The sequence below is a fragment of the Lepidochelys olivacea genome, assembly GCF_965140295.1.
Source record: "Lepidochelys olivacea isolate rLepOli2 genome assembly, chromosome: 3".
NCBI classification, from domain to species: domain Eukaryota; kingdom Metazoa; phylum Chordata; order Testudines; family Cheloniidae; genus Lepidochelys; species Lepidochelys olivacea.
The window spans coordinates 60,277,975-60,304,291 of NC_140413.1; the positions used below are offsets into that span (position 1 = coordinate 60,277,975).

Genomic DNA, 26,317 nt, shown 5'->3' on the forward strand with positions numbered 1-26,317 from the left:
TGGAGTGGGGGCAGGGTCTATGGCAGAGCCAAGAGTTGAGCAGTGAGCACCACACGGCACACTGGAAAGTTGACACCTGTAGCTCCAGCCCCAGAGTCGGCACCTGTACAAGGAGCCACATATTAACTTCTGAAGAGCCACATGTAGCTCTGGAGCCACAGGTTGGCCACCCCTAGTCTAAAGGATCCTCAATCGCATATCAAAGGCTTTCTAGATCAGGGGTAAAAGGGCAAACTTTTTGGCCTGAGGGCCACGTCGGGGTTCTGAAACTGTATGGAGGGCTGGGTAGGGAAGGCTGTACCTCCCCAAACAGCTTGGCCCCTGCCCCTTATCTGCCCCCTCCCACTTCCCGCCCCCTGACTGCCCCCCTAAGAACTCCTGACATAGCCAACCCCCCTGACTGCCCCCTCCTGGGACCCCCCCACCCCTAACCGCCCCCCCAGGACCTCACCTCCTATCCAACCCCCCATCCCCTGACTGCCCTGCCCCCTATCCACACTCTCGCCCCCGACAGGCCCCCCAGGACTCCCACGCCTGTCCATCCCCCCCGCTACCTGTCTCCTGACAGCCCCTCGACCCCATCCAACCGCCCCCTGTCCCCTGACTTCCCTACGGGGACCCCTGCCCCTTATCCAACCCCCTGGCTCTGCGCCTTCTTACCATGCTGCTCAGAGCAGCAGGACTGGCAGCTGCGTTACCCGACCGGAGCCAGCCACGCCGCTCCGCTTCCCGGCAGAAGCTCGCAGCTCCACCGCCCAGAGCGCTGGCGGCACAGCGCTCTGAGGCTGTGGAGGAGGGGGGACAGCAGGGGAGGGACCAGGGGCTGGCTGGCCTCTCCGGCCAAGAGCTCAAGGGCTGGGCAGGATGGTCCCATGGGCCAGATGTGGCCCACAGGCTGTAGTTTGCCCACCTCTGCTTTTAGATGTATATCGAACTGCATTATATATTGCTATTATACCCTCAATCTTCAGCTTCCATCTGCAGTTCAAACTCATTCCACTAGATCCATTTCCATTGCTATAGCCTTCATGTAAAACGGTCCCATCACAGAAATCTGCAGAGCAGCAACTTGGACATCTGTTTATACTTTTGCGGAATATTCTGTGATCACCTATGACTTGACATCAGATTCTATGTTTGGATCCATGGTTTTTATCATCAGTACTAGACTCTACTTTGAAGCCCCAACCCTCCATCGGGATACTGCTGTAGAGTCCCCTAAAGTGGAGCACCTGTAGGGACATTGCTCAGAGAAGAGGAGGTTACTTACCTTGTGCAGTAACTGTGGTTATTCGAGATGCATGTCCCTTTGGGTGCTTCATGACTCACCTTCTTCCCACACCCCAACGCTATCTACTTCAGAGCTCTTAATAAGAGAAGGAACTGAAGACTGTTTGCCTGCTCAGTACTAGATAACCTCGAGGCAAGGCATGAGACCGGGACAGCACATGTACGGTCCAAACAAACATGGCTACCTAAAATCTCTGACGAGAGGCATAGGGACTTGGATACACCTATTAGTGGGACAACTCTAGAGAAACTAGTTACTGCACAAGGTGAGTAACCCCTTCTTTCCCTCTCCTGTCTAGCCGTCTATGCTACCTCTTATCTCAAACACTGTGGGCAACACTATCATCCTGCCTGTCGCTCAGTCCCATAACCTGGGTGTCATCTTTGACTCGGACCTGGACCTACCCATGCTGTCTAAATCTTGCCGATACTTTCTGCATAACATCTTTAAAATACAGCCTTTCCTAATATTCCTCAGTTCTGAAACTGTTGTCCAGGCTATTACCTCATCTCTTAATTACTGCAGTTTTTTTCTTTGGCCTTGACAAATGCAGTCTTGCCCCAGTCATATCCATTCAAATGCTGTTGCAAAGGTTATTGTCCTAGCCCAGCGGTTTTCAAACTTCATTGCACCGTGACTCCCTTCTGACAACTGGGGTCATGTAGTAATTTTTGGAGGGGGTACTGAAGCCTGAGCCCACCTAAGTGAGGGGGCCAAAGCCCAAGTCCTACCGCCCTGGGTGGGCGAGCTGGCCAAAGCTGAAAACCAAGGGCTTCAGTCTGGGGCAAGGGGCTTGTAACCTGAGCCCAGCCACCCAGAACTTACAATCTCTGGCTTCGGCCCCAGGCAGTGGGGATTGGGTGTCGGCCCTGGGCCCCAGCAAATCTAACGCCAGCCCTGGCGACCCCATTAAAACAGGGCCGTGACCAACTTTGGGGTCCTGACCCATAGTTTGAGAATCATTGTCCTAGCCCAGTGCTTTGGCCATGTCACCCCTCTCTATGCATCCCTCCATCAGCTTCCCCCTCTATTGTGTCAAATATAAGCCACTTGTCTTCACTTTGAAGGGTGGGGACAGGCTATGAGGGCCTATCTATCACATCTTATTCACTGTTAAGAGGTTGATGCCCACCTCCAGTCAGCCAATAATGCCAGTCTCTATCACCCAGTCATTAAATTTTCAAACAAGCTTTGTACTTTCTCTGTGCTGCCCCTCGTGCTTAGGAGGAGCTCCCCATGAACACCTGTAAAGCTAACTCATCCTCATTCAAGCCTTCCTTAAAATTACAAAAAAAAAATTAACAGTTAGGCTGTTGGTGTGCTGAGATTTCTGCCTACCATGCTGATCGGTATTGTTTCCTTGTATACCCCTGTTGGCCTGTCTTCTGTCTCTCTTCTTACATTATAAGTTCTCTGGGGCAGGGATCATCTTTTTTTGTTCTGTTTTATACAGTACTTAGGTCTGTGGGGTTCTGGTCCAAGTCCAGGAGTCATAAGTAATGTGGTAATACAAATATATAATAATGTATTGAAAGTATTGAGTTTCCTTGGTAGGGATCCAGATGATCAAAAGAGAACCTGAGATAATGTTTTTTACCCAATCAACAGTGTCCTAATGATTCTGCTGGAATTTATTTCTCATTTTATGTTAGTATTAACTGAAATATGTAACCATTTTTAACTTTAAATTCTGTATATGAATAGAATCCTCTTCAAGTCTAATTATTTCTTGAGTGAAAATAGATCCTTCTCTAAATGTAAGAGTCAGTGATCCTTGTAGTTGTCAGGGAGATGCAGGTGGGAGGGAGAATGGGACAATCAATACGTTGTTTAAATGGCATGTATATCTATTTTAAATAGTGTAGCCCTAAAAGGAAGTTCTAATGTAAAATAAAATATTATAATTAAATGTAGTTTGCACATTTTTATTAAAAATCTTTAAATGAGAAGCCACTATTTTTACAACAGGTTTCAGAGTAGCAGCCGTGTTAGTCTGTATTCGCAAAAAGAAAAGGAGTACTAGTGGCACCTTAGAGACTAACCAATTTATTTGAGCATAAGCTTTCGTGAGCTACAGCTCACTTCATTGGATGCATCTGATGAAGTGAGCTGTAGCTCATGAAAGCTTAAGCTCAAATAAATCGGTTAGTCTCTAATGTGCCACAAGTACTCCTTTTATTTTTACAATATTGTGCAAAGTATCCCTAAAAAGAATAGCCTATCTGAAAACATTGTAAACGAGGGCTTTTTTTTGCATTAAGGATTTTTTGAACCAGTGTAGCTATGCTGGTGCAGCTCCCCCAGTATAGATGAGCTCCACCATTGTAAAGTAGGGCTTGCGCAGGAATAGCTTATACCAACGCATTACATGTACACTGGGTTTGTACCAGTGGAAAAACTCCCTATTAAGACAAACCCTTGGTATTCCACAATTGTTCCAAGTAAGTGCTCCAATTAGCAAATTTCCTATGGAAATCCCCACCACCTCCTTGGCTGGCCTTGCCTTTCCTCATTTCGGAGGTTGTGTTGGCTCTGAGCTTTTCATGGTAAAGCAGAAGCTATAGGAGTCCTGTACTACTTCCTTTTCTTTATTCCTGGCAGAGTTTCCATTGCCAGAGACTGGGTTCTTCTGGTGTGGAGTGAAGTTAGCAAGGTGTTTTTAAGACAAGTTCGCCTGCTAGGAAATAACATTACAATTACAGATTTCACTGAGGCACACCTTAGCTCCCTTAATAAAATGGGAGTCGGCAAATGGTGGCTGATTTCTAAAACAAAAAGTTCAACATTTTTCTTTTGGTGTGCGTTTTTTATCCTTTATTTAGAAGATCATTAGTAGGGCCCTACCAAATTCACGGCCATGAAAAACGCATCATGGACCGTGAAATCTGGTCCCTCCCCGTGAAATCTAGTCTTTGTGTGCTTTTACCCTATATAGTATACAGTTTTCATGAGGGAGACCAGTGTTTCTGAAATCAAAGGTCCAGGTCCAAAAGGGAGTTGTAGTGGGGGGTCACACTATTATTTTAGGGGGGTTGCAGTATTGCCATCCTTACTTTTTCAGAGCTGGGTGGCCGGACAGCGATGACTGTTGGCCAGGCGCCCAGCTCTGAAGGCAGCACCCTGTCAGCAGCAGAGCAGGAGTAAGGGTGGCAATACCGTAGCATGCCATCCTTCTGCACTGGTGCTGCTGGCGGTGGCTCTGGTTTCAGAGCTGGGTTCCTAGCCAGCAGCCGCCACTCTCCAGCTGCTCAGCTCTAAGGGCAGCACTGCCGCCAACAGCAGTGCAGAAGTAAGGGTAGCAGTAACACCCCCCGGTCCCTCCAACTCCTGTTTGGGTCAGGACCCCTATAATTGCAACACTGTGAAATTTTCAGATTTAAATAGCTGAAATCATGAAATTTACAATTTTAAAAATCCTATGAAATTGACCAAAATGGACCATGAATTTGATAGGACCCTAATCATTTGCTATTCCTCTATGTAGTTGGAAATTGATTGGGTATTATGTCTATTGGTTACAGTGTTTTTTAACTTTTACTTAACTAGCAAAGTTGTCACTTAACCATTCATATGTGATTTATCATGCCATTCAGCCATATCTACATGGCTGAATGGCATGATAAAAGACTATTACACAAACATCATAATATGTTGGGGATAACAATAAAAAAAGAGACATAAACAAATAGTCAAAAAGGGAAGGTGGAGATGGGGAGGAAGAAAGGGAAAAAGCTGATAGCTCAAAGAATACCAGACTTTCTTTCCACCTGATCTATCTCAGCATTCTTTATCCAAATGTATCAAGAAATGGAGTCTAGATGTCTTCAAATTCATATAATTGCTGTCCATGTCTATATGCTCTTCTTTCTTTCACTGCTAACTCATACAGGTCCAAATGGCATTGCTATATTCTGGGCATAAGCCTACTTCTCCATTTTTGTAAAATTATGCAGTTGGTAGTCATTACAGTCCTCAAGAACCCAAGTTTTTGTGATGGAGTTACTCCCAGTGTAGTAGGTACAGAACCTACGATATAACTTTCAGCTAAGATTTGGTTGATGAAACCAAGCACTATTTTCACTCTTGTGCCCACCTCTTTCCACAGCTGCCTGACTGTTGGACAGTCCCATGGCATATGTATCAGGGTTCCTTTTTCTTTATTACAGTCCCAACAAACATCAGAGGACAAGACCCTTATCTTGCTCAACCTTTGTGGCATCGACAATATTTTGAATAGAATCTTTTGCTGTATCGGGTGTAGCCTGAGATCCACAGAAGCATTTTTAACATATATGCCTGCCACCGGGGTTCTTTTACGGGCTGTGATAACTCTCCTTCCTACGTTTTCACAAGAACTCCAGATTGCTGGAATTTGTCTTTGTTAGTAAAGCATACATAGTGGACATAGGCTTGGGGAGATTATGAAGCATTTCCAAGGTCCCCAGTAGCTCTGGGGCCTGTGACAATCCTAGGGCATCCAGACCAAACTAGTACATTAGCAAGTGTGTTAGTTGTAAGGACGGCCACTATACTGAGAGTGGCAGGTCATATGGTTTCTTTAGTGTTTAGAAAAGAGCAAAGAGCCTTTATCTTTGACTAATTGGGAAATCTGTTTCATGCCCTTCCTCAGCTAGTTTTTTGTAATTATAGGGTTTTTTCCCCCCAGTTTGCAAGTTTGGGTTACACTTGATAGGTACTTTGTGGTGAGGATGAAATTGGTACCTCTTAGCTAGGATAGTCCAGACTGTCTTCGCAGCCACCACTGTAGGCACCTTATTTTTGTCCATTGGACAAAAGGAAGCTCCCAGGAGCTCCATAGGAGGAATTGGATGCATTAATACCCTTTCAGCTTCCTCCTCTATAGATATAAGTGTATTAGAATGCTGGAACCAGTTTGACATCTGTAACATGATAAAAGCACAATAGTAATTTTATAGGTCTGGGAGCGCAAACCCACCTTTTGGCTATAGGGAGCTGGAGTTAAAGTAATAGTCCTGGGCATTGATTGACTGGGGACCCACAGAAGGGCTCTAACAATGTTGTTAAATTTTTCTAAAATTAGACAGAGGGATATAGATAGAATATAGAGTAGTCCAGGCAGAATATTCATTTTTATTGTACTAACCGTTTCCTACAGGCTCAGGCAGAGTGGATGCCACCTATTTATATAACTAGTTATTTGACAGAGTACGGATTCTAAACTACTGAAGATAAATGTATTAATGTTTCTTGGTACTTATATATTGAGGTATACCTCTCCCCCGATATAACGCTGTCCTACCAAAAATCTCAGCACGTTATAGGTGAAATCTCGTTATATCGAACTTGCTTTGATCCACTGGAGGGCGCAGCCCCGCCCCACCGGAGCATTGCTTTACCGCTTTATATCCGAATTCATGTTATATTGGATCGCGTTATATCGGGATAGAGGTGTACTTAATTGCATCAGTTTGCCTATGGAAAAAGCCCAACTACATGACAGCAGAGAAGTGGTTCTGATTTTTCCCAATTTATTTTGGAACCAAATATTGCTCTGAATTTTTGAATTAATGATAGAAAGATTGGAATAATGGTTTCTGGTTTTCGATGTATGGAAAGGGGTATTGTCTGCATATAACATCAATTTATACTCCATGGAACCAAGTTGTATGCCTCAGATATCATAATGATCTTGTACAACTATTGCCAGGGGCTCAAGAGCCAAATAAAAAAGTTAAATGGGGCCAGCAAACACCATTTTCTAGTACCCCAGAAGAGGCAGAAGAGGTCACATTGTTGGTTGTGATATGGGGGGCTAGGTAAGAATATAACAGTTGGATCCAGGAACTAAATATGGGTTCCAATCCAAATTTTTCTACGGTGTAAAACATATACCTCCAGCCCACTCCTGTCAAAAGTCTTTTCTGCATCTAAAGCTAATACACTGATTTCTGTGTTAATTTATTTGATTTTTTTTTTTCCGCCCCATAGAAAGTATAATGGAGAACACAGAAGAGTCAGGATCAGAATCGGAATCTGAAATTAAGAGGAAGGTACAACAGAAACGTCACTGCAGTTCATGTCAATCTGATTTGCCTCTTTCTTCTGCTACAAAAAACTGTTTAACCCACTTAGAGGTGGGTTAGATACAAAATGAAAAGTTCTATTTTAACTTCAGAAACGAGTAGCATTAGTAAGACACAGCTCAAGTTTCGGAGTGGAAATAGTTAGTTTTAAAAGTGTTTGTAACTGAGAAGGGAATGATTTGGTGATTTTAAATGTGTTTATCTACCACTCTGATACATCCAAATTGTAAAGGGTCAATATTGGTACTGTGTATACCTTTATAATATTTATTTCTTCAAGTGATGATCCCTGTTTTATTCCATGGAGGCTAATATGCTTGTGTCATGCATCCGGAGATTTTGAAAGTAGTAGTGTCAGTTGGTCTGCAACTGCACCCTGGATCTGCGCATGCACCCTTGATTTCGTTTGAGGTGATAAAGGGCAGGGCAGACCGACTGCCCTCAGTTCCTTCTCACTGCCACGAGGTAGGACTTGGAGCCTCAATTGTTTTCTCATCTCTTGGAATGTACTTTCTAAAACACAGAAAAAGACTCTTATTCTTGTATATAGTTAGCATGTTGGTCAACAATGCTATTCTCCAACAGGCCCACGCTGTCTGGCATACTCTAGCCACTTGTTCACCCACCTCAAAAGGGGGTGGAAAAGAAATGCTATTTATTGGTGAAGGGAGCTGAGTTTTTCTTACCCAACCCCCCAATTTCCTGGTTATTCAAGCAGCAACGGAACAGGCCAGGCAACATCATCTGTGTTCTACCCCAACTGACAAGGAGGGTAGGAGATTGGACCTCGTAGGTTGTAAGGTCTTTTCTTAAGCCAGCCTTCAGTTTTGGCTCTCCAGTTACCTTGCTTTACCAGCAAAATATGACTTTCTGAACTATGACCAGTTAGTGGACTTTGCTGACAAACTTCCCCAGGAGGACCTTGCCCAATACCATACTATCTTAGAGGAAGGTAAATTGGTTGCCAGGACGATGTTCCAGGCCGTGGTGGATTTGGTGGACACATCTTCACGCTCTGTGGTCACAGGGATCATCATGAGAACAGAATCCTGGTTGCATTTGTCTGGGAGGTGCAGAATACCATTGACGATCTCCCTTTCAATGACTCTCTCCTCTTCAATCCAAAGACTGATGAGTCCCTGCACTCCCTCAAGGACTCCAGAGCTACTCTGTAGTCACTGGGGGTGTGTGTGTATACACATACACACCAGCACCCAAATGCAAGTTCTACCACCTACCCCTTGCACAACAGTTCAGAACTCCTCAATTTTTTGAGCAACCCTACGAGCCCCCTCTTAAGAATTAGAAAATCCAACAATCCCATCCACCTGGTCCGTCAGCGCAGACTTCAACACTGTGTACTCAGTCTTTGCATAAGTGATATTTCTGAGTGCATTTAGAGAGCCAACAACCACCTTGCATTCCACCATACATACAACCCACTCCTTTTGGGGAATGTCTACCACTCTTTCTACCAGCCTGAAGTGTGATAATGGACAATTGGGTTCTGGATGCCATTCGACATAGCTATGTGATCAAGTTCATGATACTACCTCATCCACATCACCTGTCCTGTCCCTGAGACCGCTCTCATGACAGTATCCTCGCCCTCGAGATAGATGCCCTCCTTCAAAGGGGAGCGACAGAACCTGTTCCCATGGCCTTTCGAGGCACCGGGTTCTATTCCACTTATTTCCTGGTACCTAAGAAAAAAGGAGGATGGAAATCAATCCTAGATCTGTCATCTCACCCACTTCAAACGTGGGCCAAAGTTTTCTATGGTCATTCTTGCAACCAATTATACGCTCACTAGAAAGAGGCATGTGGGTTACAGCTTTCGATATGCAAGACGCTTACTTCCACATATTCATCCTACTCACAGATGGTTCTTGAGATTCGTGGTAGACTCTCGACACTTCCAATACAGTGTTCTACTATTTGGACTCGTCACTGCTCCATGGGTCTTCAGCAAGGTTTTCTCTGTAGTGGTGGCCCACCTCCAGCAGCGAGGGATCCTTAGAGTATGTCTACACTTGCCGGTAGATTGGCCCTGCTGCAGTCGCTGCAGCGAGTGTCGATTTTAGTGGGTCTGGTGAAAACACGCTAAATCGATGGGAGAGCACTCGCCAACTGATTTTATGTACTTCACCTCCCCAAGAAGCATAAGGGAAGTCAACAGGAGACACTCTCCCATTGACACAGCGCCATGTAGCTATCGCGTTAAGTGGATCTAACAAAGTCTACTTCAGTTACGTTATTTACGTCACTGAAGTTGCGTAAGTTAGCTAGATTTACCATGGTAGTGTAGACCAGCCCTTATATTCCCCTACCTCGATGACTGGCTGCTAGCAGCATGATCCAAACAGGAGGCTCAAGCATCTACCTCCTTGCTGCTTCTACTGCTCTCCTCCCTGGGGCTGAGCATAAATGAGAAAAAATTGACATTAGACCCCACACAGTCCTTAGAGTTCATTGGGCCATGCATCAGTGCGGTCTCTGCATGTGCTTACCCTACCAGAGGACAGATTCCAGACCCTGCTAGAACTGATTACTATGGTGACTTCCAGTCCTTCTTGTTCTGAGTCCTCAGAATTTGCCAGAATTTCTGCCTGAATTTGCTTTTCCCTTTTTGGCTACATGGCAATGTGCACGTATGTCACCTCCTTCGCTTGTCCCTGCTTCCGCTGCCCACAGCTGTGCCTACAGAGAGCCTGTTCTCCTACGAACCATTCCATGGACCTTCTACTGACTGTCCCATTCTCTGTCCCCTTCCACCACCCAAGTTTCTCTCCTTGTTTTCAGTGGTGGAAAAACTAGTTCAAGTTTGCACCAGGATACCCTTCCTTCAGTCTTCCCCATGCACAATGATCGTTACAGATGCATCGCTCAGCACATGGGCTAGCACCTGACGCAAGGAACTTGGATTGCTCAGGAATCCAGCATGCACTTGGGGCAGCAAGGAGAGTGTGTTGTGCATGTCTCCTGTCTGTCTACTCCCATCGTGGTGTTATCATGTTAAACGACACCACCACTGTTTACTATTTAAACAAGCAAGGGGGCACAAAGTCGCCAGCACTTCATGCGGAGGCGGTTCACTTGTGGAACTGGGTGCATCACACACAATATCCTGTTGTCAGCAGCTTATCTTCCGAGGACTCAGAACATGATTGCAGACTCTTTTAGCAGGAAATTCGTGACCAACCACAATTGGGAACTGCTACAACTCTGTGGTCAATGACATTTTTTGACTGCTGGGGTACTCCAACCAGGGACCTCTTTTCCTCCCACACCAGCAGCAAATGCATACAGTACTGCTCCAGGGAAGGGCTCTGCGTATGTCCTAGTCATACGCTGGTTGGACCACATCAAATTACGCCTCTCTTCTTCTACTGCTTCTGTCCCTTATCCTCCTCAAGATCAGACTGGAGAGAGCAACGGTCATCCTGATCGCCCTGTTCTGTCCTCTTCAGTTCTCATTTTCTCTCTTCCAGATGTCAGCATGTCCTCCATTTCTGCTCCTGGGTTTTCTGGAATTGCTCATGCAACTCAACGGCAGGATCAGACACCCCTATCCACAGGCGCTGCTCTTTAGAGCTTGATTTTTTGGATGGGTATCTTCGCTAGAACTGAAGTATTTTGTCAGCAGTACAAGATGTATTTTCAAGTAGCAGGAAAAAATCCACAAGACAGTCCAGTCGAGCCAAGTGGCAATATTTCACCTCCTAGGCCCAGCAGAAGGATCTTACTCCTGAGGCTGTGGATGTTCCTTTCCTTTTGGACTATCTCCTATCGCTGAAGGCGTTGGGACTTGCTCTCAACTCCGTCAATGTGCATGTAGTGGCCATTAGTGGTTTTCACCCCCACCTGTGGAGGAGACTTTTGTCTATATGCACCCCTTTGCTGCAAGGTTCTGGAAGGGTCTCTTATGAACTTATCCTCCCATTCAATCCATCGCTCCCGAGTAGGACTTCAACTTTGTCCTCACGGCATTGATGAAATTGTCCTTCAAACCTCTGGCCTCTTGCTCACTGTGTCTCCTCTCCTTCCTGGTAGGTATTACTTCTGTGAGAAGGGTAGGCAAACTGGGGGCCATGATGATGGACCCCCACCCCATTTTACCAAGTTCTATAAGATGCACCCCAAGATTCTGCCAAAGCAGTTCCTTGCTTTGACCTCAACCAAACCATTCGCTTACCTGTTTTCTTTCCAAAGCCGCACTCCTCTGAGGAGGAACAGTGCCTTCGCTTTCTCAATGTCCAGAGGTCCCTGGCCTTTTACCTGCAGAGGATGAGGCCATTCAGGAAGTCCCCTAGACTGTTTATTGGTGTAATGGAGCGGATTAAGGGGCAAGCCATCTCCCCTGAGCAGATTTCTAAGTGGGTTTTGATTATGTTCTATCGATTATCGGGACTGGCTCCACCCCTTGGGGTATGAGCCCACTCCATGAGAGCACAGACATCCACTATGGCCACGCTTAGCAACGTGCTGCTTACGGACATATGTAGGGCGGCCACATGGAGTTCAGTACATACCATTTCTTTCCATTACGGCTTGGTGCAAGACTCTGCGACAGATGCCTCATTTGGTGTGGCTGTTCTCTGCTGCACCGTTCTGTCATCTTCCTTCCACCTTCCTCCTAACTAGGTAATGTTTGTCTCTATTATATTCCACTGAGGGTGATTAACAATAACTCAAAGAAGAAGCGGTTACTTACATGTAACTGGAGATCCTTCGAGATGTGTGGTCCTTATCTATATTGTGATCCCACCTTCCTTCCCCTTGGTTCATGGTACAGAAGGAACTGAGGGTGCGGTCCATTCACCCCGCCTTTTATCGCTTTGGATGAAACCATGAGGCGGACTACATGCTTGGGCCAAACAACACTACTACTTTCAAAATCTCCAGCTCCAAATGCATGTTGCATGCGTATAATTCTCAGTGGAATAGAGATAGAGACCAGGCATCTCGAAGAACCTCCAGTTACAAGTAAGTAAGCTCCTCTTTCTGATGAGAGGTCATAGTCTAAATTATTTAAATCCTTTCCCGTACTTTAACATGATCAGTTATATTTTGAAAAACCCGAAAATGCCAGTAATTTACAATACTTGTTTGTGTTCCATATTAAATAATAGTAGTAATTCAGTGTGTTAGTATTTTAAAACAAAAGGAATCTGGTAAACAAGAGTTACTTTTTAGTGTTTCAGACAGTAGAGAATAAAAGTTATTAATAAGATAGATAATGCCTTCCTTGAGATGGTAGTTTTCCATAGATATTGATCTGTAATATTATAAAAATTAATCTGTTCTTTTTTGAGTGCTTGCTCATGTTGATTCCATTCTAGGTGTGTGTGCTCCCACGTCATGGCCATCGGAGACTTTTGCCTTAGCAGTACCCATAGGGCTGGCTGTCATGCCCTCTGGAGTGCCGCGCTCATGGTGCAGTATATCAGGTGCCCCCAGCCCTGTGCCCTCTCAGTTCCGTCTTACTGCCCATGGTGGTCAGAGTGCTTTCCTTGCTCGTCAAGGAATTGCAGTTACTTCCTTTGGACTTTGTGCCTTTTGGCTTTGTATATAGTCATCTTTAGTGTTAATTACCTGTTAATTGTGGTAGTTTAGTGTTAGTAGTTAGGTCCCAGCAGGGACTTTGTGCCCGGGTCTCCGGGCTTTAAGCCTTGCGACTCCTGTAACAGGCCTATGCCTGTTAGCGACCCGCACAGCATCTGTCTCAAGTGCCTGGGGGAAGCACATGTTAAAGTGGTGCCGCATTTGTAGGAACCTTAGGCCTTGCACACAGAAGGAGAGAGACATTAGGCTTGGAGTCCGCCTTCCACCTGGCATTCAAGTCATCTCGGCATGAGGCTCCCAGCACCTCGGCATTGGCCAAGTGCGCCATTGGCACTGGGGCCCTCCTGGCACCGCTCCACGTTGCTGGTGCCAAAAAAAAAAAAAAAAGGGCCGAGTAGTATGGTTCCCTGGCATCAGCAAAGAAGGCTGTGAGCAAGGAGCTGGCCCCGAGCTACCTGCCTACACCAAAGCCCCACAGTTGGCCCTCCCCGGTCAGGACAGTCCGCTGACAAAAGGTCCTTTGTCTCCTGCGAGTGGGACTGGACCTACTCCCCTGCCGGCACGGACGCCTTTGAAGGCCCAGGTGTCAAAGGAGCACAGGCCTCTGCCCGTGCAACTAGCACCACAAGTGTTGCAGGCTTTGTCTAAGGCTCCCCAAGAGGGCAAGTTGGTCGATAAGGCTCCTCAGTGAGCAGAGGAGCGCTGCTGATCCCTCGAGACAAGGCATGCTCTCCACCTCAGCACAGTCAGTCGCCAATGCCATCGTCGAGATCGGCAAGGGCTTACCATCGGTCGCCAGCTCTGCGGTCATGGTCACCTCGTCTCAATGAAGCATACTGGGAGGGAGGCGCCGGTCCCCATATTACTGATGCTGGTCACCATCCCGAAGATCATTGTCCTGGCGCCATTCCAGGTCACGGGCACCGTGGTAATGATCTCCTTCCCGCCTCCTCATTACTGCACCTACTCACCGCACCATCGGCACCAGTCTCCTTGGGCGGGGCACAGTGTCTGGTTTCAGTGGTCTGTAGGCGGACCCAGGCCTCGTAAGCCTCTGTGGTCTCTGGAAGGGGGCTTCTCTGGTACCGAGGGCTGCTTCAGCCCGTCACCCCGGCCTCAGCAGTGGGACTGGGCATTGGAGCCAACATCGGTGGCAGCTAGTCTGTGGTCTGCTCAGTGGCAGTGTTGGAACGCCTGAGGTGTTCCAGTCATGGCAATGCCCCCCTTGATCCACTTGTTGGCGGTTGCTGCTGTGGAGCAGCAGCTGCTGGCATTGTTGGCGCTGGGCCCGGCACCGGAGGAACACCCAGTGGCCGAACTTAAAGAGCCTGTGCCTACCCCCAAGCCATCCTCCCCAGTGAAGGAGGAGGAATAGGTCCCCCCTCCACCCATACAGCCATCCTCGTCCTCCTGATGAAGCAGTCGCGGGCCCATCCAGCACGAGCCTGCCTGATCACTTTAAGGACCACCAGGCCTTGCTTCGGTGGGTAGCCGACAACCTGGGCTTACAAGTGGAAGAGATGGCTGAATAGGAGGACACTGTTCTGTCAGCCTCAACCCCCGCTCATATAGCGCTGCTAGTGCATGAAGGGGTTCTCAAAATTGCCAGAGCTATTTGGCAGATGTCCTTCTCCATCCCTCGTACATCAAAATGAGCTGAGAACAAGAACTTTGTTCTTGCCAAAACTTTTGAATATCTTTATACCTCACCCCCACCCTGGCTTGTTGGTGGTCTTAGAGGCCAATGAAAAGGAGAAGCAGGTGCACTTCAGTTCCACCCCAAAAAACAAGGAGGCCAAGCGGCTGAACTTGTTCGGAAGAAAAATTTATTCAACAGCAAGTCTACAGTTTCAGGTGGCAAACCACCAAGCCCTCCTGGGCCGCTATAACTTTAATTTATGGGACACTCTCCATAAATTTAAGGAGTCCCTCCTGCAGGAGCAGGCCCAGGAGTTTGGCACTCTCATGCAGGAGGACACCTCAGCAGCCTGCTGCGCCGTGCAAATGATATGGGATGCGGTGGACCCAGAGTGGTGGCATCTGCGGTGGGGATGAGGTGCAGCTTCTGGATTCAAACCGCTGGACTCCCCCAGGAGATGCAAACTTCCATTCAGGACCTTCCCTTGGATGAACATGGTCTGTTTTCTGATCAAACGGATGTGAGGCTGCATGGAGTAAAGGACACCAAAGCAAACCTCTGTTCCCTGGACATCCACACGCCACAGTCAGTGCGTAAGACATTCCGGCCGTCTCCACCGCCAAGGTCTTGGCAACCTCTTTCTGGACGTACCAGGAGAAGGGGTAGGGACACCACCTTTGGTCGTCTCCACTGTTTTGCTTCCTGCTCACCCATACAGCCTAGCCAGGCTAAACATACAACAGGGCAGAAGCGCCCATATTGATGGAGCAGTCGAGAGTGATGCCCAGATCAATTTCCCGGATCCGCCACCTTTCATCAACCGCCTCTTCAAATACCACTTGACCTGGTTGAGGGGTATGTCGGACCATTGAGTCCTGGACATAATATCTTGGGGCTGTACTCTGCAATTTTCGGCTGCCCCTCCTTCCCGCCCGTTCACTTCCTTGTCCCTCATTAGGGACCCTTGTCACGAGGAACTCCTTGTTCAGGAAGTCGACGGCCTTCTGTGTCTGGGGGCCATGGAGGAAGTTCCTCGGGACATGAAAGGAAAGGGGTTTATTCTCGGTACTTCCTAATCCCAAAAGCCAAAGGGGGCCTCCTGCCTATCCTGGACCTGCGCCACCCCAACAACTCTCTCCAGAAATTGAAGTTTTACATGGTCTCTCGGGCCTTCTCCATTCCCTCCCTGGTTCCGGGAGACTGGTAGGCTGCTCTCGACTTAAAGGATGCTTACTTCCATATTTCTATATTCCCGGGGCACAGGCGCTTCCTCCCTTTTGTGGTGGGAGCGCACCATTTCCAGTTCATGGTGCTGCCCTTTGGCCCCCAAGATGTGCATAAAGTGCATGATGCCGGTAGCGGCTTACCTCATGTGTTGGGGGGGGTCCACCTGTTTCCGTACCTCAACGACTGGCTCATCAAAGGCAGGTCTCCGGATCAAGTGTGGGGCAGCCTCGATCTTGTTTGTTCCACTTGCTGTGATCTGGGCCTGTTAATAAATATAGAAAAGTCCATGTTAGTGCCAGTCGAGCACATAGAGTTCATTGGAGATGTTTTAGACTTCATATGGGCCAGGGCCTTCCTACCGGAAGCATGCTTTTGGGCCATGTCGGACCTGATCTCCCATATGAAGAACCACCTGCTTTCTGCGGCCTAGGCCTGCCTATGGCTGGTGGGTCATATGGCCGCATGCACATAATGTGATTAGCCATGCTTGGCTCCACCTATGGCCCCTACAAGCATAGCTCGCCTCGGCCTATGTTTCCAACAGACACACCCTGAAATGGGTGGTCAGGGTACCAGACTGTGTCCTTTCTTCCCTTTAACTGGTGGCTAGATCCCCGATTGGTGCTGCAGGGAATCCCCGTCGCTGACTCTGGTATCTGATGCCTCGGATCTGGATGGGGAGCCCATCTGGGAGAGCTCAGCACCCAGGGCCGCTGGCTGTGGGACGACCTAATCCTTCATATCCACGTCCAGGAGCTCTGAGCAGTTTGTCTGGCCTGCCAGGCCTCCTTGCCCCACTAAAAGGCAAGGTAGTGCAGTCCTGACAGACAATACTGCTGTGATGTATTACATCAAAAGGCAGGGTGGGGCCAGGTCTTTGGCCCTTTGTCAGGAGGCCCTCAGCCTTTTGTGTGCAGCATGCCATTCATCTGATGGCGGCCCACTTACCTGGTATCAAGAACGTCATGGCAGATCGCCTCAGCAGAGCCTTCTCATCTCACCATGAACGGTCGCTCTATCCGGAGGTGGTCAGCCTGATCTTCCGCAGGTGGGGGAGTCCCCAAGTGGACCTGTTTGCTTCCAGGCAGAACAGGAAGTACCAAGTGTTCTGTTCCCTGCAGGGCAGGGACAAGGGATCCCTGTCAGATGCCTTCTTGATACATGATAGGGAGCACTGATGTACGCTTTCCTACCGGTGTCCCTAATTCACAGGGTCCTGTTAAAAGTGAAGCAGGAGAGGATGAACATCATCCTCACAGCCTGGGGTGGCCTCACCAACGCTGGTTTGGCATGTTACTCAGTCTTTTGGCATCCACCCCGCTGCAGCTACCTCTTCAGGTGCATCTGTTGTCCCAGAACCACGGCACACTACTGCAGCTGAACCTGGCAGCGCTGCACCTGACAGCATGGCTACTGCATGGCTGAATGTGGATGAGCAAGCATGCTCTGCTGGCGTCCAACAGGTTTTGTTGAGCAGTAGGAAGCCTTTCACCAGGGTGACTTACCTGGCAAAGTGGAAATGATTCATGTGTTGGGCCTTGGATTGACCACTTCGGGCCTTGGAGGCCCCGCTGCACCATGTCCTGGACTATTTACTGCACCCTAGGGCCTGTGTCTCTCTTGGGTTAGAGTCCACCTGGTGGCCATTTCAGTGTTCCACTCTCTGTTTCAAGGCAGGTCTATCTTTGCCCATCCTATGATGGTGCGATTCTTAAAAGGCCTGGAGCACCTCTACCTGCACGTCGGAGACCCTGTCCTCCCTGAGGCCTGAATCTTGTGTTATCAAGTCTCATGGGCCCTCCCTTTGAGCCCCTGGCTTCATGCTCCCTCCTGCTTCTCTCTTGGAAAGTTTATTTCTTGGTTGCCATAACTTTGGCCCTCAGTGTGTCTGAGATCAGGGCGCTCACTTTGGAGCCACCCTGTGCAGTCTTCTACGAGGACAAAGTCCAGCTGCGTCCGTACCCAAAGTCATCGCCCAGTTTCGTATGGGTCAGGAAGTGTACTTAATGGTCTTCTGTCCAAAGCCCCATGCGCTGAACAAGGAACGCAGACAGCATACCCTGGATCTCAGATGGGTGCTGGCCTCCTACATGGATAGGACCAAACCGTTCTGAAAGGTTACCCAGTGTCTACCCAAAGAATTTCATCTTGGATCATGGCCTGCATCCGTTACTGTTATGAGTTCGCAAAGGTGCCCCTGCCGGCGATCGTGACAGATCATTCGGCTAGGGCACAGGCATTCTCGGCAGCCTTCCTAGCGTGGGTGCTGATCCAAGAGATCTGTCGGGCTGCTACCTGGTCATCAGTCCACACGTTCGCATCTCACCCAGCAAGCTTGGGATGATGCTAGCTTTGGTAGAACAGTGCTGCAAGCTGCAAGATTGTGAACTCTGAGCTGGCCTCCAAGGAGTCTGCTTGAGTCACCTAGAATGGAATCGACATGAGTAAGCAGTTGAAGAACAAAAATGGTTACCTATCTTTCATAACTGTTCTTAGAGATGGGTTGTTCATGTCCATTCCAATACTTGCCCTTCTGCACCTCTGTCGGAGTTGTCAGCAAGAAAGAACTGAGAGGGCATAGTGCTGACAGCGCCTGTTATACTGCGCCATGAACACGGCTCTCCAGAGGGCGCCACAGCCATCCCTGTAGGCAACACTAAGGCAAAAGTCTCCAGCGGCCATGCATGTGGGCGTGCACCCACCTAGCATGGAATGGACATGAGCAACACCTCTCAAAGAGCAACAATTACGAAAGATAGGTAACCGCTTTTTGTTGCCGTTGGGGGAAAAAAAAATTCTGACTTTTTGTTAAACTTTCCTTTTGGATGGGAGAGTTAATATTCCCTTTTACTTTCTCTTACCTACTTAGGTTAAATTTATTTGTAAAGTCTTGTTGTTTTTAATGTGACCTGTTAAATCTAAAAGGCTTAAGAGAACTTTTAATTTGCTTTACTTGTTGACATTTTTCAAATATTTATTCTTTCAAGCTACAAACTCACTCATAATATATACCAAATGGTTCTGTAAGAGCATCATTTGTGGTAACTTGGCATAAGAGGTACAAGCACTCAACTATCCATTCCTGCTGATATATTGGTAATAAGTATTGTGCATAGAGAAGTAAAACTGCCATGTTGGGTTTTGTTCCGGTCAGGGGAAGTTGGAGCTGTTTTCAGTACAAAAATATCCAATGATTGGAGAAAAACTAGAATGTAAAATAAATTTAGAAGAGCCTCCTTGCACACGAAATGAGAAAATAGCACAATTTCATGCTAAAGACCTAAAACTTCTACTTGCAGTAAATTGATTTTCTATCATATGTCACAAACATATATAATTTTTTCATCCTTGGACCTTTTGGCATTTTTCTGTCTTCTAGTCAAATGAATGCACTGGGGGATATACATAATGTATGTGCATTTCAGTATATTCAGTACATAATGTGTGTAATGTAGTTATGTCGAATATTGTATATACTCTGAAAGCTAGTGAGCCGTTTAAACAAAGGTATTACTCTTGTTTTCTATTTCTGTTTCAATTGCAAGACTCCATATTAACTGCTAAATATGGTGAATAATTTATTATTGGAGACAATTCTGTTCCTGCGACAAATTTAAAATGTCAAATAGCTACATGGCTGAGCATAAAAAGAGAGAAGGTAAAGTCCTGACCTCAGTGAGGACAATGGCAAAACTCCCATTGGGTGAAATCCTGACCCAGACTTTGCAGCTCATTCTATGTGAGTGTAGCTAGAGTGCTATGCCACATGATACCATTGTGTGTACTGTATATGCCAGAGACGTTTAAAGAATGAAAAAAAAAAAAAAAAAGTGTGTGGCGGGGGAATCTGTCTTTTGAGTCAGGTGCCTTAGTTCGCATGAATCCTACTGTGCAGGTTCAGAGGGAGTAATAATAAAATCCTCAAATGTTTTAAAATAATATTGTTATGCTTTTATATATAGAAAAGTTAGTTTGTCAGCTCTTTTCTGGGTTGGAAGAAGTGTGGAATCTCTTTGGAAAGCTAGGGATTTCCCTTTCCAAATGGAGCTGGAGTTCATTTTGAGCCTGCTGCAATGCCATGAAATATCTGACATAAATGTCTTGATGCTTTTTATTAATAGAAAAGACGTTAAATCGGGACTGAATATTGTCTATCCTAAAATAAGCAAGTGGTGTGTTTTAGGCAGAAGGAATTATTTCCTCCTCCTCCTCCCCCACACGTAAGCCCCTAAAACATCTCAGGGGTTTGAAATACTAGAATAACTGTTGGAGGAGATTATATTAATGAGTAGAGGGCACATGAGTCAAAGATACATAAATGTTAAGATTTAGTATATTGTGTGGATTTGTGCTAAGTTTTAATTTACTTTGTGCTATTCAGGATATAAAACAAATGCACAATAAAAATAAGGCAAAAGTACCATCTACTTAAATAGCCTGTTGCTTTCAAAGAGAGCCTAATTCTAGCAAGGTTCAGTGGTGGGTGTATCATCAGCATAGCACATGCTGAGACATCACATAAAAGAGAAACTGACACCTTCTACTTTGGGACATCTGAAAGACAATTATTGTTGAAAGCTATGATTTCATGTCTCATTGCTGTGTAGAATTCTGGGCTGCGAGGAGGGAGAGTCTCAGACCTCGGGCTCCAGCCCAAGCCTGGAAGTCTAAACTGCAATGAAAATGGCTTACAGCCAGAGCCCTGCGAGCCCAATTTGGCTGGAATGGGACAGCCATGGGTGTCTAGTTGCAGTGTAGACATTTGACTCCCACTTAAAAAGCAAAACAAAAATGTCAAACTACCCTTTAATGCTTGCTTTAGGCTTGCATTCTTTGTGGTATTGCTAACATAACATAACATAGGTCTGAGTGATTGTTTCTTTTAAATATACATTTCAATAGCAAGAATAAAATCTGGGTCTCTGTTGTACCTTTTTCTATAAATGCTGAAACCACATGTGTTGTACTTACTGCCTTTTTTTTTTTTTTTTTTTTTTTATATTCAAGGATTTGGAGCCAGCTGATTATTCCACATTTTGCCCAGGCTGTGAGAAGACAAATGAAAATCAGACCAAATGCCAAAGTTATGGAAATGTTTTCTGTAAGGATTTGCAAAGACGCTCCAAACAAACTGTGACCTTAAGCGAATCTCTGAGACCTTTATTGCGATCTTCAATACATCAGAATTCAACAGGGCAAAAATCTCCAGGTACAGGATTGAACACACAGAAGTTCTATGGCTCTGCTGGTGGGAAGGGTCCAGTTGATATCATACTGAGTCATGATATTGTAGGACATTCTATGTCGCGACCGAATGGAAAAGTTGGTCTCTTAACTGGGACAAAAATTCCTAAAAGTTCAGGAAACTTAAGACAGAGGAGTACAAGACCATCTGAACTAAATGATCCAAGTAAGTATGGTTTTATATAGCTAGATATGACTTGAACTTGCCAAATACCCAAGAATATCCTATAAGAATGAAAAATATTTGGTTCCATTTGTCTCCTGCCAACCATTTGGAATCTTTTGCTGGTCTTCTTTTTTTGTTTTTAACTTTGCATTCTTCTGTGTTTTAGAGGTACTCCCTTTATGAGTACAATAAAATATGCTGAATGAGGAAAATCTGGATTGGTAAAACAAAGTATTAGTAATTTCTTAATATATTTAAAAATACAATACATGCTGCTGCTGATTGATTCTTAATTTCTAAAGACTATTCCTGCTGAGGATGCATTACTCAACCTTGAAAAAGGGAAGGTGATTTTTTGGCTTCTCCCTCTCCTTTGCCCCTCACATCCAAGTCATGTCACATTTTGCTGTTTCTTTCTGCATAACACTTCTAAAATGAAACCTTTTTCTTTTAATCTACATGGTTGAAGTTCTCTCGTCCAAATACTCAGCTCATGTCTGGACTGCAGCAGCCTCTTAATATTTACTTTGTCCTCCTCAATGATTACATCACTACACTGTAGTCCAGTGTAAAATGTACCTATGAAGACAATGTTCCTTATCCATTGCTCTAACCATGTCCACCCCCCCAACCTTTGAATTAATCCCATTGAATGCTTCCACGTATGATTCAAACTTACGCTCACCTTCAAAACCCTTCACAACTCTTCCCTTGCTCTTGCACTTGCCATGTCACCCCCTCACCACCTCCATTTATACCAAGGAAAAAGTAGAAGTAGGGACTTGCTGAATAGCCTACAGGTCCATAGGCGATAATAGCACAGAGAGAGAGGTTAAGCAGCTTGCTTACAGCCACACAGCAGTGCCAGAATTAGAATTTCCAGAGTTTCTGGTTTCAGTCCCATGTTTAGTCTAGTGTATCATGCTGCCTCTCAAATTTAAGTACCTTGAGCTGTGCTCTGAATTTTTTTTTAAATATTTGCCAGGGCTCCATTGCCTTTTAAGAATGAACCCTTCTGTCAAAAGAGAATTAAATTGGGCTTAACTCGTATTGATCACTGCTAATTCCTTACTGAACAGGTTTATTTGTCTGAACCATGAAGTTGGTATTTCCACGTCCACTGATGGTGGCAAAGTAAATATTAATAAAGAATATATGTTGAAGAAATTGATGCAGATTACATTTGATATTCTGTGTTTTAGCTATCCAAAAAGAGAAAAGCCACTAAATAGTCATTTAAAAAAATTATTACATGCATCAAGCATTGTATTTTGTATTTAATATTTGCTTCCTAGTTATTTTGTCCAGTGATGACGAGGAGGATGACGACGACAACAGTGGCAGCACTAACAGAATGGAAAGCACATCACCTCGACCTGCAGATTCAGCCTGTTCGTCCCCAGCGCCTTCCACAGGAAAGGTGGAAGCAGCATTAAAGGAAAATACTTCTGGAATAGAACAGAGACTAAGTAGCGTTGCAGCAGACACAGAAATTGCCATCACATTACCAAGAAAAGCAAGAATGAAAGATCAGGTACTCAGTTAAAAAAAAAAAAAAAAATTTTTTTTTTTTAAAATAAACCTCTGTGTATAAAATTTCAGATAGCGAATGAGAAATGTAAAGGTGTATCTGACCAGAAGTGGGCTTTATTTGATTATTTTTCACCTTGGACAGTTGGTCAAGTATTCTCCTCATTCATACAACATTGGAAGCCTAAGGAAACTTGTTCAATATTTGTAGATTGTTATGCATTTAGGGATGCGTTTAAAAAAATCATACATTCTCAACATACGCTGTTCTTTGTATTTAATGCTGAACAGATTATCTTTCTATATAATTAGGGGCCTGGTCTTCCATTGTGGGATGTGAAGTGGTGTATGATATTTGTATGCATTAATGGAAGGATAATTTTTAGCATTAAATTTTTTAAACATAAAGGGACACTGGGCAAGGATGATGGTCCTTAAAATTAAATACTTTGACAACTGTCCCAACTAATAGCACTTATTTTAAGGATTTCATGGTGGGGATTTTTGTTTTTTAGTTGAGCACCACTGCAAGAATTGGATAAACAAAGACAAAAAATGCACCATGAGCAGACTCCTTTAGTGCTGTCAAAGGGGACAGCTTTCACGGTATGTTAATTTAAAGACTTAACAACCTTGACAGTGATCCTTTTAAAAAATAATAAATAAATTCCCTATAACAGTTGGTATTCAATTGATGATGGTGCTGCTTAAAGTTCTTTTGGGTCATTTGTACATTTGAATTATTGTGAATTAGGTCCAGCAGCTGTATGACTATACTGCAATTAAACACCCGCAGCTGGCCCATGTCAGCTGCCTGGGGCTGCAGGGCTGTAAAATTGTGGTGTAGACATTTGGGCTTGGGCTGGAGCCCAGGCTATGGGAACCCTCCCCCTTTGTGGTGTCCCCCTGAAAGTCTCCACTGCGGTTTTATAGCCCCATAGCCCAACCCCATGAGCCCAAATCATCTGACACAGGGCAGGCATGGGTGTTTAGTTACAGTCTTGGCATACTCCAAGTGTACTTGATACTATACAGGATGTTGGATCCAATTTTGATGTGCTGAAAGTATTTGTTGTTTAGCGGAGCCCGGAGCTGGAGCATGGAGCAGCTCCAGAGCAGTGGAGCTGCAGGTTTTTGCCTGGAGCTGGAGCGGAGCAGGAGCACAGCTCCGAAGCCCTGTTGTTTAGAACACTCAACTAGTGGTATAGATTTCAGCATATTACATTCATGTTCAAGAAGTCAGCACTCCTTTGCTGAAATTTACTAGGCTACATAATATGCTCAGTTTGATTAACTTTTAAGATGGCAGGGCCTGAAGTTAGGGCCAGGAATACAATTTTTCCGTTTCAGTTCTTCTAATACTCTTCTGAAATTACGTAAGGAAATAATTGAAAACACTTCATTGAAACTCATTGGAAGTTAGGCACTAAGAGCTATTTGAGCCTTTTGAAAACCTCCCCACTGTTTTATGCTGTACCGCCTCATATTCCTTTTCACTAACTTTAAAGAACGAACTGTTAACATCTGAGTTTTACTGAACTCTTTAGAGTGAGTGAAATAAAGACAGAAAATTGTAGGCAAAATGAGATGTGGGCTGAAATATCATCAGCATAGAACATACCTACAGCTTTAGCCATGACAGAAGGAAACTACCATTAACTGTGTCTGTTACAATGCTTGTGGTGTTGACATAGCAGAGTTGATCCCAGGATATTGAGAGATTGATTAGTAACTTAGCTTAGGTAGTTATTTTTCAAGCTCTTAGTACCTTTTTACAGCAATATAGTCATTGGTTATAACTAAAATCAAGCCTTAGCACAAGTTTTTCATGAAAAGAGAATATCAACACTAAACATGAGATGAACACAGAAAACTGTTCAACAGAATAGAACAAAGTAAAAATGTGTATCATTAAGATTGAAAACCTTGTCTGACAATTAATGATCAGCTTTCCTTCTAAAAACAATATTCTAGAATTGTTCTTCTTGAAAATCAAAGCAGACACGTCTCTTGAGCTAATGCATCACTTCAGGTTCACTATATTCTTTGAGTTGAAGCCAATCTCCAAATGCCTTCTATCAGTGCTCAGGTTCTTCATTCTGGAATCTGCCCTAAAAATCTAACAGCCCTCCGACAGAGGTCCCCTGAGGGTGTCCATGGTTATGCATGATCTCTCTTCTGGAATGTTGTGATCCTGGTAACATTCTCATGTGCTGTACTTCAAGAATAATAGTTCTGCACTTTCAGTCCCCCAAAGAATGTACTAATAAAACCAAAAAGAACATTTTGAGGAAGGAGAGAAGCCGTCTTGAGCATGTCAAGCAGCACCACACTTCAATGCATTAGTGTAATTATGTTGTTTTTTGGCAACTCCAAAAGCACTAAAACAATTCATAATTGTGGCAAAATGTACACAAACAGCACTAATAGTTGCATCTGTAATCTGGTTGCATTAACAAAATACTTAAACTTTGTTTTCCTGATTTTGATGTCACCGGAAATTCTTGGGGGAATAACAGCCTTTATACAGTTGGTATCAATATTATGTAGTCCTATTTATCTATGCAAAAATGGGTGAAAATTAAGTTGTTACAATTTAATGGGTTTCTGCATTAACAGCAAATAGTAATGAGAAATTCTGATACTTGAAAATTACTTTGCAGTTTGGCAACATTGTATCTAACACACCAGTAAAACGTCGTAAAGTTACTTCTCAAGAAGTAACTGATGCTGTACCTATAAATTACCAAAACTCCTGGGAAAGCGTCATTCTACACTGTCGAAGTATACGAATAGGAACCCTTCGAAGAATGGTTGTGGAACCTGTGATTGTAAGTACACTTCTGCTTTATCAGTCCCCTTTTCAAATTAGGTTGTCATTTTGGAATATTAGTAAGTAGCAATAATAATCTCTTTGGTTAGAAGGCAAAAGTCACGTGTATGTTTTTTCAGGGTATTTTAAACCTTTTAAATGAAAGCCAAAGTAAATACAGAGAGAAATCCTGTATATGTTCAACAATCAGGCTGACAAACAGGGACATTGACATATATGGAAGATGCTAATTTCTTTAAATTTGGTTTAAATATATACTGCATTCAGTCTTGAAGTCAGCTTTCTTAAAACTTGGTTTTTAAAAGTTGGGGTTTTAACTAATATGACTAACTAACTTACTATGAAGGCTTTTGGGGGGCTTATTTTGGCGGAAGCATGGGTTATGGAATTCCAGCAATATATAATACTAATATAGTTGTATCTTTCACAGTTTTGCCTTGATTTTATCAAGATACGTCTTGAAGGTCAGTACTTACTTTCTTTCCCCTTGCAGAAATTCTTCATAAAGAAGTTGGGTTTTTGTTTAGAAATGGTTCAAAGCTTAATTTTTGATTATTTTCTTTAAATGTAGTAAAGTTTTCTTGTGTGTGTATATAAATATTTGTAACAGTAAGTTATACTAGATCCCTTTTCCCCACAGACAGCAACTAATATAAAAATCTGAGATATGTATATAACTGTCCTTGATATTGATTGGTAATGTCTGGAGAAGTAAAGAACTTTGGTCATATAAATAATCTATCCACCATTAGCAGGG

At 44.7% G+C, this 26,317-nt stretch overlaps 1 protein-coding gene across 4 annotated transcripts in view; it reads left to right on the top strand.

Annotated features, from left to right (window-relative positions):
* SENP6 (SUMO specific peptidase 6) overlaps positions 1–26,317 on the top strand; it is a 166,265-nt gene that overhangs the window by 75,898 nt on the left and 64,050 nt on the right. For 2 of the 4 annotated variants that reach the window (XM_084624521.1, XM_084624522.1), the window contains 5 exons: positions 7,262–7,407; positions 20,795–21,197; positions 22,493–22,731; positions 25,391–25,558; positions 25,991–26,024. In XM_084624521.1, the coding sequence (XP_084480647.1) occupies positions 7,262–7,407; positions 20,795–21,197; positions 22,493–22,731; positions 25,391–25,558; positions 25,991–26,024 (990 nt within the window). The remainder of the gene's footprint in view (positions 1–7,261; positions 7,408–20,794; positions 21,198–22,492; positions 22,732–25,390; positions 25,559–25,990; positions 26,025–26,317) is intronic. The other 2 variants (XM_084624523.1, XM_084624524.1) reach the window with 2 other exon arrangements.